The 17,452-nt window shown below is 37.4% G+C and overlaps 1 protein-coding gene across 4 annotated transcripts in view; it reads left to right on the top strand.

The window, feature by feature from the left end:
• The window catches only part of CDK14 (cyclin dependent kinase 14), a 354,521-nt gene that overhangs the window by 176,090 nt on the left and 160,979 nt on the right, over positions 1 to 17,452 (top strand). For all 4 annotated transcript variants that reach the window (XR_012041197.1, XM_072854293.1, XM_072854295.1 and 1 more), the window contains exon 9: positions 10,884 to 11,004. Coding sequence is in view for 3 of the 4 variants with exons in the window: in XM_072854293.1 (XP_072710394.1) it covers positions 10,884 to 11,004 (121 nt within the window). In the remaining variant the exon portion in view is untranslated. The remainder of the gene's footprint in view (positions 1 to 10,883; positions 11,005 to 17,452) is intronic.

Here is a 17,452-nt window from a genome sequence, read left to right as displayed (position 1 = left end):
GAAAATTTTGCCAAATTTTAAAATAATTTTAATTTCATTAATGTGTTAATAGTTATGCAGACTTATTTTACACAGGAAATAATCAGCTATATGGAAATTAAAGGATAACTGGAAAATGGTGTGGATTAAAGAAGAAAGAATTCATCATAAGTCAGAACAAAAATATTGATATGCAAAGAAAAAGATTAACGTGAATAGAGACTGGCAGTTCTTTAAGAGAAATGTGCCATTTAACATGATATGAAATAATTCCATAATTGAGATAGCATTTTAAAAAGGCGGTGGCTCTGTAATTTATAACATAATTTATTTTGCCCCAGACAGTTTAAAACCTTACCTTACTGCAATACAGTCACTTTTTATCTAGGTAATTTTGAATAATTGATGCAGGGTTTTTTCATTCCTTCTGAAGGACATAGTGCTGGATATATTAATATATTTATAGATGCACAATTTGTACTGATGTACATAAAAATCATGCTTGCAGGTCTACCTGCATTAAGATGAGAATTTCCCCTGCAGCAATTGGCCTTCATGATAGGGAGAAGAGGTCAGACAGTGCTTGTCTTAGTAATGCGTAACACTTACCCAGTGATTTACATTTCCAAAGAGCTGTACAAATGTTAACTCCACATAGCCACCTTTATATATGTTACAAATCATCAAACTATAAGACTGAGAGGTCAAGCAAAATGTTGAACGACACAAAGGTACCAATATTAAAAGTGGGAGATCAGGAATCAGTAGCTTTTTATCTGGTTGAGTGGGAACATTAACAACCACTTTGCATGGGGAGGAAATGCTGCTGTATGACTTTTGTGTTACATGGTAGGGCGAATGGCTGGTTAGATCTTCACCTTGGTAAAGGTGCCCAAGCTCTCCTCCGAAGTCAGTTCAGCTTTTCCCACCTTTAGCTTTTATGGCTTATAATATGTCAGATATTATAGCAATTTTTTTCTGTGGTCATTGGCAATAAGGGGAAGGAGACCTTCAGATGTCATCTCTTTTATTCCTACCCACAGCCATGAGCATACTCCTATCCTTCTTATTGCAGCATTTTTTAAGTCACCTGGACATCAAATTTTTTAGTTATATTTGCTCTTGTGGCTATATTTGCTTTTACGGATATTTCATTGCAATGGTCTTTAACTTAGATATTAACTGCAGTGGGTTGATTTGATTATAAAAGCAGATACCAAGTACGAGGCACTAGAAGGGAAAAACGTCGTACTGTCATTACTGATGTTGTTATGGACTCTTCAAGTAGGCTGGAAATTTGATTCAGCTTTGAACTGTCTGTAGACCTTAGGAAAAAAATGAATAAATTTAAAACTTTTTAAAAAAAGGAATAAAAAGAAAAGGCAGTGGCTCACTGAAATGTACTTTATAAACACAAATGCCTCATGTTAGCTTCTTGAAAATTTGTCAATTCTTTGCTCATTCTATCTGTGCTCAGGATTGCCACCAGCTTTGCTGCACAGGTTGCAAGATGTGATGCTAAATGAGATGTGCTCACCTGTACTTACAATTTGCTCATACATGCAAACTTGAAATAGGAAATAGTTTAAATAAAACATGAAATGTGTCAAAGATGCTACTAATATGACAGTAATATTTTGTCTGTGGTCAAAATACTATCAGGGATCCTTTGCTTGCAATCTACAAGTAGTTTTTATCAAGCATTGCATGGAGAAGTACATCCATAGTCCTTAAGTTAAATGAAAGAATAGATAAAAGAATGGCTTGGTTTCTGTACTAACAAATTTTCACTTGTTTTATTCAGTTATGATACGGGGTTCTGCAATTCTACTGACTTAGTAGGCTTACGTCTGTACATAATAGACTAGATTTGGTTATATGGCTCCAGTTTTGCTGTCCTGGCAGTGGCATTTCTGTGTTTCAATACCACTGTAGAGAAAGATGCTTCATGAGGAACATTTGCTTTTTAACTACGTATTTCCAGAATCATACTGTTAAGGCACAGCCTTAATGCTCATCCTATGTAACTTTTTTAAAAACTAAATTGTCTGTTTTCATTTCTTCTTTTTCTGTGACAAAATTATATTAAGAACTGATTAGGTCGCTCTGCAGGAATACAGATGCCTGATTACTGATGCAAAGTCAAATAATCATTTAGACCTAAGCATATTGAAATGTCTCTCACATAAAACTTTCCTTCTAAGATTTGTGATTCAGCTAATTTAAGATGACATATACATTAAATGAGTTTTGCGGAGCAATTCAATTGAACAGGTGAATCTGAGACTCCCAAGATTCCTGTAGTAAGGTGTTGCTTTATAATATTGCTTTGCAGAAGCAACAGTACTTACACAGGTTTTCTTAATGGTTTCACACTTGAAAGCAAAGTGAAAATAATTTTAAAATGTAGTGAAATCTTTAAGTCTTCTATAGTTATTTTGTTCTTTGGTGTATTTCAAAAAGCTTTGAAATAACTGAGAGAATTTTTTTTTGTTAGTTTTGCACCAATGCCTGTACTGTACTGTACTGATGCTTTCAGATCATTTTTCTCTGACTTAAGCCAGAGCAGGCAGATGTGTTTTTAGATGCTCTGGGTGTTAATCTAGTATGTGAACATATGTACTAATGCGATGCGTTCTGGAGTCCAAAACATACTGGAGTTTTTTGGCAGAACAGCCAAGACAGTGTTTTACTTCCTAAGGAAATATGTAAGCTGCAGAGTATAACATTGTAGCAACGACAAAAATCAGCTGAGTATTTGTCTTATCTATAAATAGTCTGGCTCCGGTACTGGAAGCAGCCTGGATTAAACTCCATGATCACTCAAGAGCGGTTTGTGCCAGGCAGGGCAGCCATGGTTCAAAAGATGAGGCTGGATAATAGAACAAATGCAGCTGCGTCCTGCAGTGTAGAAATGTATGCTCAGGTAACACCTTAGCTGGAAAAGCAGGCACATCAAACTTAATTGCATTGGCTGTGCAGTACAGGGGACAGGAGTTGGTGGCTGGCAGTTGCAGAATTGTGCCGTTTATACTTAAGTCAGACCTTGTACTGTAAGAATTGATGGTTTCAATACCCATGTGGCGACAGTTTTTCAAATTCACAAATTCCACTCCTGCAGGGTGATGTCAAATGGCAGTGTGGTTTGATTTATAAATAAAATAGTTGTTAGATCTGCTTTTCAAAAGTACTTTTTGTTTGTAGATGCTAATGTTCAAATACTTGCTTTTCCATGTAGCCCTGTTCCTGTTAAATTAACTATCCTAGACCAGTTCCTGGGATCCAATTTGTTTGTAAATAAATTTGCAGGTACTTGATTAGGCTTTTAGTAGCTGACAATGACTTGAGGTATTCTCTTCATCAAAGCTCTCCAGATATTTTACCTCTGGATGGGAAATGATGGATCAGCAAAATTGTAGTATCCCACTGGAATAAATCACTCCGTAGAATAACATCCCAGTGGTCATGCGACTATCGTTGCCTTTCATCAGTGTTCCAGTGCTCCACAGATTAACTGTGCTGAGTTGTGAACCCCATTAATAGATGGAGTGAGTGGTATGTGTTTGCTGTGGCATCACCTTGTCGCTGCCAGTGTTGTATGGTCAGTTAAGAAACAAAATTACCTGAGTGCAAACAACTGGGATTAGATGTTTGAAAATAAAATTCTTGGTGAAACTTAGCTTCTGTGTTTCTGTTTGGATGACTGTGAATCACTACAGTAGCTCCGAGTTGTGCTTATTTTAACAGTTCTTCAGCTGTCAGATTTAATACAACATTAAACTAGAAGGATTTAAATGGTGCTGCTGCCCTGTATACGATGGGCTTGAATCTGGTATGTGTTCAGTACTCTTAGCACCCGAACAAAAGGGGAGGCAGTTTGTCTGTCTACACGATGATTTTCTAAAAAAGATAAGTCTTGCACAGCACAGAGCAAGCGTATTTATTTCTTTACCAGTATGTCATATTTAGCCTGTCTCATGCAATATGTCAAGTAGCTACTGCACTTTTATCAAGTGAGAAGTTATCAAGGTATCAGTTGATAACGGTTGGTTCTTTTTTGCTTGGACCGCAGATGGAGTCATTCAAAAATGGCTCTTGCAGTCCTGCTTTTAGTTGTACAGATAGGGATCATGGTAAATTGTTAACTTCATACACAATAGCCTGAAGTAATTTGTTAACTTCCGTGGTCAGTGCTTTATGGACTATCATACTTCACCAAATTGAACATCCATAGCTCTCAGTTTGTCTCCATACAACATTTTTCCCCTGGATCACTTTATTTTTTCTTTTCTGAATTCCTTTGGTTTGTTAGGGGAAAATCCTAATGATAGTGAAACATTTATACCTCAAAATGTAGGAAGGTGGTCTGTTGCCTTTCTTGTCTTCAGTAAGTTCATTGCTCATATGTCTTAGAAGTCCACATATATTATTATTATTATTATTATTATTATTATTATTATTATTATTATTTTCTTCTTCTTCTTCTTCTTCTAAACTTGAATTATTTTCCAGTATTGGTCTCATTCATTCATAGTTGCTTCCCAGTTTTCTCTCTTTTCTCAGGGTATATTAAAATATCCTGAGACACATTACCTCTCATTTTCAGTGAAGAATTATTTTCTGCCTGTTTGTCCTTTCTAGAACTTCCTCCCTGCACTCTGCAGATCTTCCCAATTTAAAACCATCTGTTCAGTCATTGTTAACTCTTTGCTTCTAACCTAATAACTTCACTGTGGAATGAGTAATTCTGACATTTTCACTTGCAGCCTTATTAGTGAAGTGGTGTGTTCATGCTGCGACGTTGTTAGGAGTAGAGGACATCATCTTCATACAGATTTTTTGTGAGACAACAAACTGAGGATCATTAAGTAAAAATCCAGAATCTGGAAAGTAAGATTTAAATCAGTCAACTGTTAAGGTATTGTGGGCACGTGTACCATATCCATAATGAATCCAGGTCTTTTCAGTAATGCAGAAGTTATCTTTGATGTGAAATTGCTTGCTGTCCTTGAGTTCTGTTAGCTTTCACGTCTGTGTGAATGTTTACAGTGCTGGTGCAGATTGTTTCTTTTTTTTTCCTGCCCACACTATTTTTCAGCTTCCAGACTAGCAGACGCAGTTGAACATATTCATGCTGACCCAGAAGGCCATGGGAATAGTTATATTTTCCCAGTGTTGAAAATGGAACATACATTTCTTTTGCACTTCCATACCACTTTTTGATTCGAACGGAATTTCTGGTGTGTTTCTTTCTGCTAATAGACAATGAATGAATTTGGCAGTCATGGTACATGTTCAGCATCAGTGGTCTTTTTCAAAATGTGTCAGAAATTTTTTATAAGGATTTTAAAGCAGGGAAATAAACAGCTTTTATAGCTAGGATGGCTTTCAGTCAAATTAATCAAAGGCATCTTTTAATATACAACCAACAGCTGAGCTCTTTCTCATATCCCACTTTTCCACTGCCTATGATCCTTTGGGTGGCTCAGGAGGCAGAAGAAAGAGGTGATGACGAAAGAGATGATGCTGGAGTTGTTGGAAAAAGAAAAACACTTTTCACGAGGGCCAGAGTCATTCTTTCTGATAGCAGAAAAAGTATTTCTGCGTCTCGCCTTTCTGTAACTTGTGTTTGTCAAATTGACAGTTGAGTCCCATTCACAGTCCAGAATAATTATCATCTGTCTTACTGTAAGTGATTGTCTGAAGACATACATGAGATAAGATTTGCAGGGAAAAATAATCTTTTATTCGAACAACTGATACAGCTGGAAAAAACAGGCCAAGAGGCACACATGCCTCTTGCCTTACTTACTGCTCTCTGTCTCTTGAAGACTGACTCCTGCACTCCGGTTTGGAAGACCAGTCAGTGCTCAAATGCGTTTTGGGAATACTAATTTGGGAACCTAATTAGGCTCTCCCTGATAGTGGGTAACTTTTATAAATAAACAGCACTACCATAATCTAGTGGCTATATCAGGACTTAGACATAGGATATTGTAGGTAATTTATCTTATTTGAAAGGAATTTAACTCAGATGCTCTGGTAAAGCTGCATCTTAGCGACAGATGTGTTCAGGTAAACAGCAGAGGGACCTAAAGGCTGCAGGATGCTTTTGATTGCTGAGAACTGACTTCTGGGTCAGAGAGCTGACTGCTTCATTGAAGCAATGTCAGTGTTTCCACCCATTTTACTCCTGTTTTGTTGTCATTCAGGTATTCACTGAATAAATATGCTTCTGTTGGAAAACAAGTAGCTGAGTAAATAGGTTAAGTGAAGTTGACAGTTCATGATCTACAATAGAATACATTAACAGTATTTTAATATCGTTACTGAATCATAGTTATGGTTTTATAAGACATTTACCTCAAACTCTAGGTAATTGTTAAAATAAAAGAGGAGACTAAAAAAGGAAGCACAAAAAGAATCTGAATCAAGGAAAAACAGCAACAAAAACCCCTTATTTTTTTGCAGTATGCCTTACTAGAGGCCTTTTTGATATATCTAAATCAAAGTAGTAAACAGCTCAACACATTTAAGGTATGGAAAGGGAAAGCATGCACATGGTTGGCAAGCCCTTGTTTTTGCAGACGTGACTGGTTTCCTCATTTGCAGAATCATATTCGCTGTGAACAAAGGCTTCCTGACTGTCATATGAACTTGACTAGAAAGCTATCCTGCAGCTAAGGAGATATCAAATATTAATATTTGGGCTTGTGTAGCCAAAGGTGTGTGTATTGAATAGGTCTTGAGTCTGGATATAGCTACAGCCTCTTGTAAAAGCCAAATAAAATTTAAAAGTTACAGTGATAAATCAGTGCAATGTGTTTTGTCAATAACTGATGCTAGGTAAAATCAGATACAACTTCTGAGTCTGAGATAAAAGATAAAGCCAGATGAAGCAGAGAAAATTGTATTTACCAAGGAAGGAAATATCTTCTTACTCTTCTTTTTTTTTTCTTTTTTTTTTTCCTTTCCTTCCCTTCCCAGAGTAAAAGGCAGCAGGAGGTTTTGTGTGTTAAAGATATACATACATAGGCGTAGATAATTCACTCTGTATTTTAAATACAGGGCATTGCAGGGTATCCTGAGCTGTAGTTTAATGAATGAGTTAAAAGCAGGTTGTGGCTTGTGTCTCAGTACAGGTAGATGCTGTTGTGCAAGCCTTGCAGTATGTAATGCATCAGAGCAGTTTCGTCTTTCAGTTTGGATAAATAATGGCCATAGAAGTGCCTGGAGAACATTAAACAGTGTCTGTTCTTACTGTAATTACACACAAGTTCCCCAGTGGGTCTGACGCGACCTGACTTTTAATAACTGGGCCTTATACTTGGCTTCCTTCTCTCAAAATAAGGCTGCAACAGCAGGACACATGTTGGCCTTTTATCTTTCAGAAGACACAGGAACCGGATGGGAGTTCACTGCTTGTCAGGAGGTCCTCCCTCCATCTTCCCAGGCAGAAAAGTGCTCAAGCAGCAATATGTAAATATTGGGTACTCACCTGGTGATCTCTCTATCTTTTGGCTTTTATGCACACTGGCCATTAAGGTTTGAAGTTTTGATGATCCCCCATGAGCTCTGTCTTTTTAAAACAAGATTGTCGCTCTTCCTGTAGTGTAACCATGGAAACAGACAGGGAACCCTTAAAGAAAGTGATAGAACATGCTGTGCTAATTAATCCTACCCTTCAGTTTTCTTTCAGTTGAAGGATGTGGTTAAATAAATTTTGCATGAGTAAGCATATTTGGATGTGCAAAAGGGTATTAAATATATAGCAAATTTTCTTGCAGAAGGATATCTGAAAGAAAACCCTGGTAACTGTCATCTACTTGCATCTGGAGCATCAAAACAAGAAATACAGTATCTTGTTAGTGTTTCACATACATATTTTGATAGCATTATTTTTAAACTGTAAATATATCTGAAAGATGAGGATATTTTTTCATGCCTTAAGTGTGATGAGAGACGTTTGCATTAATTTTGAGTCTTCAAGTGAAAGTGTTCATAATTGCAAATGCCTTCTTTATGCATAGTGTTATTCAGAAAAAGCAAACTTTGCTCCCTCCATGAGAGAAAGCAGCTCCTCTGAGGCATTAGGCTAATTCAGGTCCTTTCAGTTCTGCACAGGGGGAGCGATTGACTGCACAGTGGGACTGCGCCAAATTTTCCTCTGCCAAATTTTAGCCTTTGTGAGTATTTCCCTCGGTTGTTCACTCCTGCTTTCCATTGGGCCATTTAGTTTCCAAAGTAGTGTATTGTGCCCAACTAGGAAACCAGTTGGCCACAACTTAAAACATATGACCTGTACCCATAAACCTCTTAAAGCCGGTGATGCTGTCTGATGCCAATGTATGGCCTCAACTTGCTTTTACAAATTAAGGTTTTGTTTACAACTTTCTCCATTCCAGTAATGATCTTCTTATAACTGAGAAACCAGATGTAGCAGCTAATGTCAAATGAGGCTTTCGTGGTGTTTTGGGAGAGAAGAGCAGATGAAAGAAAAACATTTAGTTGTTCAGCAGGCTGGGATTAGCCCAAAAAGGCCCTCCTTTGAAAACTGGATGGATTTTAGTTAACCTGGAACGGATTAGAGATGGAGGAGATCTAGAAGCAGTGGGCTGAGGAAACAGGATGGGCAGCAGTCCCAGCAGGATGAGAGGACTGGTTCCATGCTGAACAGTCGCACAAGAGGAGGAAAGGTGTGCTTGGGCTGACTATAACACTTGCAAAGCTCCATCCTGGCTAGTAAAGTGGCAGAAACTGGCAGGCAAGCATGGATATTGTATTATTTGCAGTATGATTTCTGGTATGGCAAGCTGGGTACTCATTCCTCCCTACGTGGGAGGTTTCTTGAGTGTGTGGATCAAAGACTTTGTGTCATGGAGACCTGAGTTCATTCTTCACCCCACAAGCTCTAAAGTTTTTTGACAGTTTTCCCCAAGTCACATGATGTTTCTGGCTTCTTAAAAGTGCCTCTTCCCTGCCTGCCTATGCCTTTTCTCCTATCAAAGCTAGGTAGAAGATTAGAGAGGAGATAGTTTGCAACCAAATTCAGTCTTCTTCAGGCAAGACTAAAGGGGAGCTCAGACAGGAAAAGAAGGATAGAGGCATTCACCATCCAGGCTTCTCAAATACTTTCATAATTTTTATTTAGCTTAATAATAGTAGGTCCATATCCACAGATTCAGGGACTACTGTTTCAGTTTAGTCACGTGGGATATAGGTGCTCAGAAACTCACTTGTTAATGTTTCTCTGGGCTGGGAATAAGAACTATTCACCAGTTAGAGCATTTGGTGGTTTCTGATCTCCTAGAAGCAAAAACATTAATCTGGAGGCAGAGGCACTGCAGAGCATGTGATGTGACCTCTCCTCTGGCCTCTTTGGGGCTGTACCTGGCCAACCCTGAGCTGTCTGTGTGAGCCAAGTTATTCATCGAGCTGGTGGCTACGTGCACAAATGTAAAAGAGATGGAGGTCTGAAAACTTAAAAAAAAAAAAGAAAAGGTTATTCATATTTGAAATGTAATTTTTTTTTTAGAAGAAATTCTGGCATATAAGTCAAATTATTCCCCTACACTGGTCTAATTGCTATAATCAGCTGATAATGCAATCTACTGGCAAGATTTGCCATCATTACTATGGAGATATATTCACTGAGATTAACTGTTCTTAAATAGCTTCTCCAGTGTATTAAGAATAAAGGTGCAAAGGACTCTCATCTGCACTCTTATGTGAATTCTCATGTTGCATATTTCTTTCTGAGTGTATGACTTTGGTTTTTGGTTTCTGTAAGGTGTAAGACATGACCTTCTGTTTTAGTAATTTCATTTGTTTTGTGAAAGGGAAATCGGTAGTTCTTTGTTTAGGAAGACACAAAAAAACCCAGTAGCGCATTCTCTTGATTTCCATTACTTGTGCATGTCCAGTGTTCCCACCGAGGGAGCGGATGGTCTCAAGCAGTAACTAGGTGCACATTATTTGGAAAAGGTGTTTGCATGCCTGTGATGGGAACAGTCACCATAGCCCTGAAAATCTTTTTCCATTTCCTGGACGAGAGAGGCTTCTGTATGAGAACTGTTAGAAAAGTATGCTTTCTACTGCTGTTTTTAGCATGTGAAGGTCTCTCCTAAAATCTGTCCAATTTTACATGAGATAGATTCTGGTTGTGCAGTAATGTGAATTATTTTAAATGACTGACAAGCTTAAAAGGCAATTCTTGTAAACAGTATATCTTTAGTAGGCCACAGATTTCATTGAAATTATTTCTGTTTCTGAGATTGGTGCGCTGCCAATATACATTTGTTGAGAGAGAAGAATTTTGCACGTACCATTTTCTGATGTATTACTGCAATATTAATATTTATTTGAATGGCAATGTGTAAGTGTGTCTACTGCTTTCAAATATAAACTTGAATAAGCAGGCTGGGGGTTGCAGTGTAAACTGCAGAAGGTTTCCTTAGGCTCCCCTAAAAGACCAAATCTCATCTGTGGCACTATTTGTTTGGGAGTTTCCTTTTCATTTCCTTTTTCTAAATAACATTGAAATGAAAGACTGTTGATGCCTAAGGATGTGCAGTTAATGGAAATGAAAATCTTTGTTTATTTGTCTTTCATTCAGATATACCACAATGTATCTTTGCATCTCTCCTGGGCCTGTGGTGTCATTATGAAAAGCATATTTTATTATTCCTTCATAATATTCACAGCTCTGTTTAGCCAGGTACTAAATGATAGATGCTACCATGTTCTTTCATTAAGTAACTTATTCCAATACTAGAAGAAGAAAACGCTTGCAACATGCCATCATGTTATGTGATGTGTGCTCATATATCCTTTTAGGATTGTAACTATACAGCAAACTCTTTCTTTGTTTTGTTTGCATTAATTTATTTGTATTTACCCCACAGGTCTTGCAAGAGCTAAATCAGTTCCCAGCCATACGTATTCCAATGAAGTGGTAACCCTATGGTACAGGCCTCCAGATGTCCTTCTGGGATCAACAGAATATTCCACCTGCCTTGACATGTGGTAAGTATAGAATCCTTACACAAGACTCTATGTAGGTGCTTTAGCTCTGAGGTTTTTTTAGATGTGTAAAACAAATAAGTAGTGAGATTAGTGGTACAGGTTAAAAAACTTGTGTGTAGTAATCTGTGTGGTTCACTCAGTATCTCCCTAAAGGAATCCCCTCCTGCCACCCCACTGGTTGGCAGCTGGTGCCTGCTGTTGACACACCAGTAGAAGAGCTATTGGTGCTTTGCAAGAGACTGAGTTGTTGCTTGACTTCTGTAGTGTTAATGTGGTACTTTGATATGATATGATATTTGTTTTGCAGGAGATAGACTTTTACCATGCCCAGCGGTAGCAAGGACAAAACCAGGATTCTCTGGGTGTGAGGATACAGCCTCAGTTCTTAATCTGCTGTACTTGTTAGAAATAAATCAGTGTGTGATACATCACTGAATAGTTTTCTTTCAAACCTACACATTTTATTTAGACCTGCAGGTTTGAAAGAGCGGTTTGATGTGTACAGTATATAGCACCTTGCTCCTTTTTGATAACATCATTTAGTCCTGTGTTGAACAAAGAAGGTGTTTGGGTTTTTGACTGTTAGAAACCAAGGTGGAGGTTCTTTGTTTATCCTGTAGGTTTTGAGGTCACAGGATCTCTGTAATATGTACAAATTCTGTAATTAGTAAGAGCTTCAACTGTGTTAGTAGAAGCAATGCATGTTGATTCAAGAAACAGAAATGTGGAAAAAAATCTTTTTCCTTACAAAGAAAGTCTCATGCTCTGGAAGACGTTAGTTTTTTTTGAATGTGTATTTGACTTTTTAAATCTATACAACTTGTTACATTTGAGGAAAAAAATATACTGAGCAAGTTTCAGAAAAATATAATGTTTTTTGTAGTTTGCTGAAATATCTTTCTTTAATACAGGCAACCTAAATTTAGAATTATGATTATGTTAAAATCTAGAGGTAACTGTAAGATAAGGTTAAAAGGACCTTATGTTTTCATACTGTGGGTGAATAATATTTGTCAAGGTAATCTTGCAGTGTAGTACTGAAACTGATGACCTAGCAGGAATATTTTTTTGCTGAGGAGGGGAACTAAGCGTGACTAGGTTGTGTTTAGTCCTGTAGCTGAGATCAGAGAATGTGGGATGAAAAGCTACATTTTCCTGAAAATCTCATCTCGTTTTTCCCTGTAGCACTGTTAAGTCTTGACTCCTGGGGGCAGGAGTTAGAAGCTGCAGGATTGTTTCATTTGAAGGGGTTACAGAGTATAAATACTAGAATATATAATACATTTAATATAACTGGGCCTTTGGCTGTTGTAGTTCCTTGACCTGTAAGGGTAGGTGAACAAAGAGACAGGAAAGGGAGGGTGAACAAACTTCTCCAAATGTGAATGTTGTGATACTGCAACTGCACCAGAGAGGTAAAGGCAGCATCTTCTGTATCAGCTGTCTGGGTTTTTTTTCAAACCATTCTCCACCTCACAGATCTAAAATAATTTCCCCCTGCATCTCAGCTTCTCATCTATCCTAAACAGTCCTGTTTTCCCAAAGATCAGATTCAACCTGGTGTCTTCACAAACTGTATGCAATCTCTGCATCCCATCTGCTCCCGATGTTTTGCAATCACCTCTTTTCCAAGATACACCTCTGACACTCTCAGCAAGAAGCTCAACTTGCTTGGGGTGAGGCAGGACAACTGCATCAGAGGATGGAAATAGCTGGGAGACATAAATAGTTCTTTTTGCTCATCTTCTTATAGTTCAGTCTACATGTGTTCGGTTCTTGGGAGTCCCACATCTTTGTGTATGTGTGTGCATACATGTCTCAATTTGTAAAGTACAAAGAGAATGAGATAATATATGGAAACGGCTAAAGAAAATCTTAAAATGCTGTAGTAGAGCAAACTGCTCAAAAAGTCCTCTAAAATGCTTTTTTAGTCAAAAGAGACATTGGAAATTTATTTTTTTTTTTACATTTACCAATTTTAAAAAGTGTTGCACTTTGAAATTAAGGGGATTTTCCCTTTTTTTTAAACTGAACAAAGGATTTTAAAATATTTTTGATTCTCACTGAAACTTTTTCCACAAAGAAAAATGGTTCACTGAAAAGTTCAATAGCTTGTCAAAAATGGATCTTTTAACATTCCTCCCAATAATGATTTTAGTAAAAGAGCTATTAAAAAGTCCAGTCAAACTATGAGGTGTTACTGTGATAGAGATCAAATTAAGCCATGCAGCTAATAGAAGCATTTTAAACTTACTATAAATGCAGACTGAACATTTCCTTCATAATCGTATGTTTATATTCAAATTACATGGACAGCAGGGAAGATCAAGAAAGGACTCAAAATGACACTTCAGCAATCCAGGTCATTATTGTGTGTCCTGACAAAAATGATGCAAGAGTATTGGAGAAGAACACAATAATTACATCTTCAATGATATAAATAAATGATGTCCTCTTGCACAGAGGATTTCATATAGGTCTAAAAAAGATCCAGGTGCTCAGGGATAGAGGTGGTGAGTTCTATTTCAAATGAAAAACGACATCATACTGCTCTTGTACTAGATTTGTAGCCCAAAATTTTTGCTGCCCTGTGCAAACTGGAGAAGTATGAAAAGCTTAGAAAAAAGCCCTGGTAATACAGTTTCTTTCACATGGCAGGAATTTATGTGGAGGCTCATCTACTGCCATATCAGAAATCAGATTAGAGCAAATGTATATTATGTGTGACAGAAGAGCTTTAGGTTTTTACTTCTACGCTTTGCTGGGTTTATCTGAGACAGCGCTTCCAGTTTGATTGCGAGAGGTGTAGTTGCATGTTAAGGTCACTTATGCTTATTTGGCACATCTAATCGTGAGCTCTCCTGGAGCACAGGCAGGCTAGGGGCTTTATTTACACAGCGGTTGTATGTAGCTGGGCCATAATTACATTAAAACCACTTAGTGGCTTCCCAGAGTGGGAGGAAGGGAGATGCGGAGAAACCCACCTACCATCAGATTCCAAGATAATTTGGTAATTTGTTATCAAAAGTGTGTTTGTAGCATTAGCATTTTTATGCAATTACTGGCATTATGTCCTTATGGCAGATAGTGTGTGCTCTCCTGTGTCCTTATTGATGATCTACATGGTGACAAAACCAGGCTGCCACTTCACTAAATATTTAAATAATGTTGCGGTAGAAAGCACAGCTGTTTCTTCCATTTAGGGAAAAAAAAAAAAGACACAAGGCCTTTGCTATAGCCATGATAAATGACATTTCATGGCGGTTCCCAAGGAACGGAAAGTGGGGCTCCTACTGAGTAGAAGACCAGCTGCATGAAAAAAAGAGTCCAAATGTTAACCACTGGACAGTGGCTGGGAAGCAGGTGGCAGAGGCTGTGGGCTATTTTTACACTTCATTTGCCAGTGTAGGGCATTACAATAGTAACTAAAAGCTAATGATCCACATGCAATGTTACATTCTCCTGCATTCTTTTTTAAATAGCCACTGGCAATAAAATCATATTAATGAAGACGTACATGCATTAGTGGTGTCAGGCTGGTGATGAAAATCGATGTGGTGGGCTTTGTGATTTACTGCTGACAGCATTTGATACAGAGGCATTGTGTGAATGTATTACACTACCCACGACTGCATCAAAGAGTTGTGATAACCTTTGATATACCTTTTTTTTTCCTCTTGATGAGGGCTTACTAGTAGCTAGGAAAATGGCTTAGCATTGCCTCTGGTGTAACTTGCCCTAATCTGTGAATTTTACAGTCCTTTGAAAGTCAATGCAAGGAAAATAAGCTTCAATACATAAAAGGTTTATGTATTACTAAAACCCATATATAAGTAATACAGAAACATAGGGAAAAAAATCCCCAAATGAACCTATTCTATTTGTTCCTTACAGGAAGAATATAGTATTAGTAAATGAAGCAATTTAAACAGGTTATTAAATCCTTTTTGATTCTGGCAATGCATGTACTGCCACATCTGGCTTGCTTACATCAAGAAGTCACTAGGGATATTTATTTTGAAGTGCAGCTGGATTTAAACTGTGTTTGCTAACAGCTGGTGATATTTTGCATATCCTGTTGTTTTGCTTTTAAAAAAATACACTCTTAGTCACAGTTCAGGTAACCTAAGAAGTTACGGGCCAGGATATATTTTAAATTCACTTTTATTAACTTACATCAGCTATATTTAATGCTGCGGAAGAAATCACTTAAAATTAGGCCAGTCAAACGTTACAAAATTGCTTATTAAATCACTGTTATTTAACTTTGTAACATCTGGATTGATATACATGATTTCAAATCTGATCTTAATTTAGGGAAAGCTCTTCGTATGGAGTTTTTCTATCCTATTATTAGAAAAACAAATGGTGTTTTTCAGGAACACTTTCCACACATAGCCTGCTCCTGGTGCAGATCTGAGTGCTCACTGTAGTTCCATGCATGCTTTCATGAATATTTGACCAATGAAGACCTACAACAGTAATTAAGATATTTATTAAATAAAAATGGAACTTGTCTTAGACACAGGTGCAAGAAATTATGTTTTTACACAGGGGACATTACAAAGGCATCTTTATCCTGTATGTGCTGTAAACAGTTTGCAGTGAGAGAAATCCGAGAGCAGGAGTCCCAGTATGCCCTGAAGAAATACTGCTTGGGGCCCGAGAGAGAAAGCAGCATAGGGTAAATTAGTTCTTTTGCCCTTGATGTTCTTTATGATTATGATTTACACTCCAAAGAAATGCTAATCTGTAGGATTAGGATATTAAGGTGAGGATATTGTGATAACTATCAAGGTATTGTTAATTAAACCTCTTGTTGTCAGTGAGTTCTTCAAAAGTTTTATTAGCTGAATTAGCTTTTGATTGGAAAATTCTCATAGGGTCGGATTCATAGAAACACTACATGTGAGGAAACGGTCTTGGTCTGTAGTTATTGGAAGGGCATTTTAGTTCCTGTCTAAAACCTACTTTTATCCATTTGGAACATCGGATTTACTATCACTTTTCCACTGCTAAAAATATGTTTATGTGTGTCAGGAAAGTACCTTAAAAGGTATCTGGATCCAGAAAAGAAAACCAGGAAGAACATGTTCAACAGGAAAGCATCTCATGGCAAAATGTTGCTCAAGTTTGAAGATTATTTTCTTGAGCTTTTTTTGCATTCTGCTTTTACAGAACAAGTGAGTCTAATAGAAAGACTCTTGCAAAAAGGGATCATGTACATTTTAATCCATCATGAATATTATATTTCTTAATATAGAAACTGAGCATTGCTACAGAGGGTTGGGTCGCAAAACAAATTTCTGGAGCTTTTACTTCTAGGTAGTCAGTGACACAGGCAAGAACATGAGCACTCTATTCACTTATAATTATAATTGCTTCAAGACTGACTGTAAAGAAATACTTTGAACTATCATACTTCCAAGTAAATTATTTTTCATTCATTGCATCTGCTTTCTGCAGAAATTTTAATGTTGTTCTTTGTCATCATGGAAGGGAAATTTTGCTTCTCTCATTACTTCTCATGTGAGAACTGTAATCTGTTTGTCTTATTGCCCCTATTCTTTGATCAGTCTGTATCTCCCATTGTATATTACTTTTCACATATCAAAGTGGAGTGGTCATGAAAGACAAATTCCAACCAAGTTCAGCATCTGTGGATATTCTGGCAGTGTGCCACATAGAATTAAATCAGATGTTGGTCAATTAAGGAGACAAAGTCCCTTGCTTTTCATTCCTTTCCCCCAAAATTTGTTTTCATAGTTCTGTTCATAAGCAGGATCATATAGGAATGTGACTTTTTTTCTGAATAAATCAGATGATAAAAATCTCTGTGCTCTTCCAACATGTTGCATATTACTAGTGGATTTTATGGAAGAGGTTCCAGTATTACCTCCTGGTGACAAATCCATAAAAACCCCAAGTAGTTGGGGTTTGGGGGGGTGGTGTTCTGTTTGGTTGTTTTTTTTTTTTTTTTTAATTCTGATCTATTTAACAGTACAAACTGCATGTAGTTTGGAAAACTTGAATGAAAACTCGACTGTTCCTCTGAACTTCAGAAATCTTACCAGGAGGATTGCTGGAAGCAATTACTTGGTTTTCATAAAATGCCTTCCCCCTCTGAAGCCAAATCCTGCACGCTGAAAACAGGCTTCACGACCAGATAGAAAACCTTATGTGAAGACCCAGCATAGGTCTCCACTGTGAATAACATGCTGAATGTTATCACCTGCACTGAGCCTGGTAGACAGCAGATCTGTTCAGGGCTGGAAGTTCAACAGTTTAAAATATATAGTAAGCATATAGGCTTTCTATAATCTTGATTTAAGTATAAACTAAAACTTGGTTTGGAAACAATTCCTCATTTCAGAGTGTGTCTGTAGTCTCTTTTATGGATCCATCAAAAAAAATTGAATTAACTGAAGAAAACAACCCCAATAATCTT

This window comes from Ciconia boyciana, chromosome 2, assembly GCF_034638445.1.
Source record: "Ciconia boyciana chromosome 2, ASM3463844v1, whole genome shotgun sequence".
NCBI classification, from domain to species: Eukaryota; Metazoa; Chordata; class Aves; order Ciconiiformes; family Ciconiidae; genus Ciconia; species Ciconia boyciana.
The sequence above is the reverse complement of the archived record's forward strand: the minus strand, read 5'-3'. Positions and strand labels throughout refer to the sequence as shown.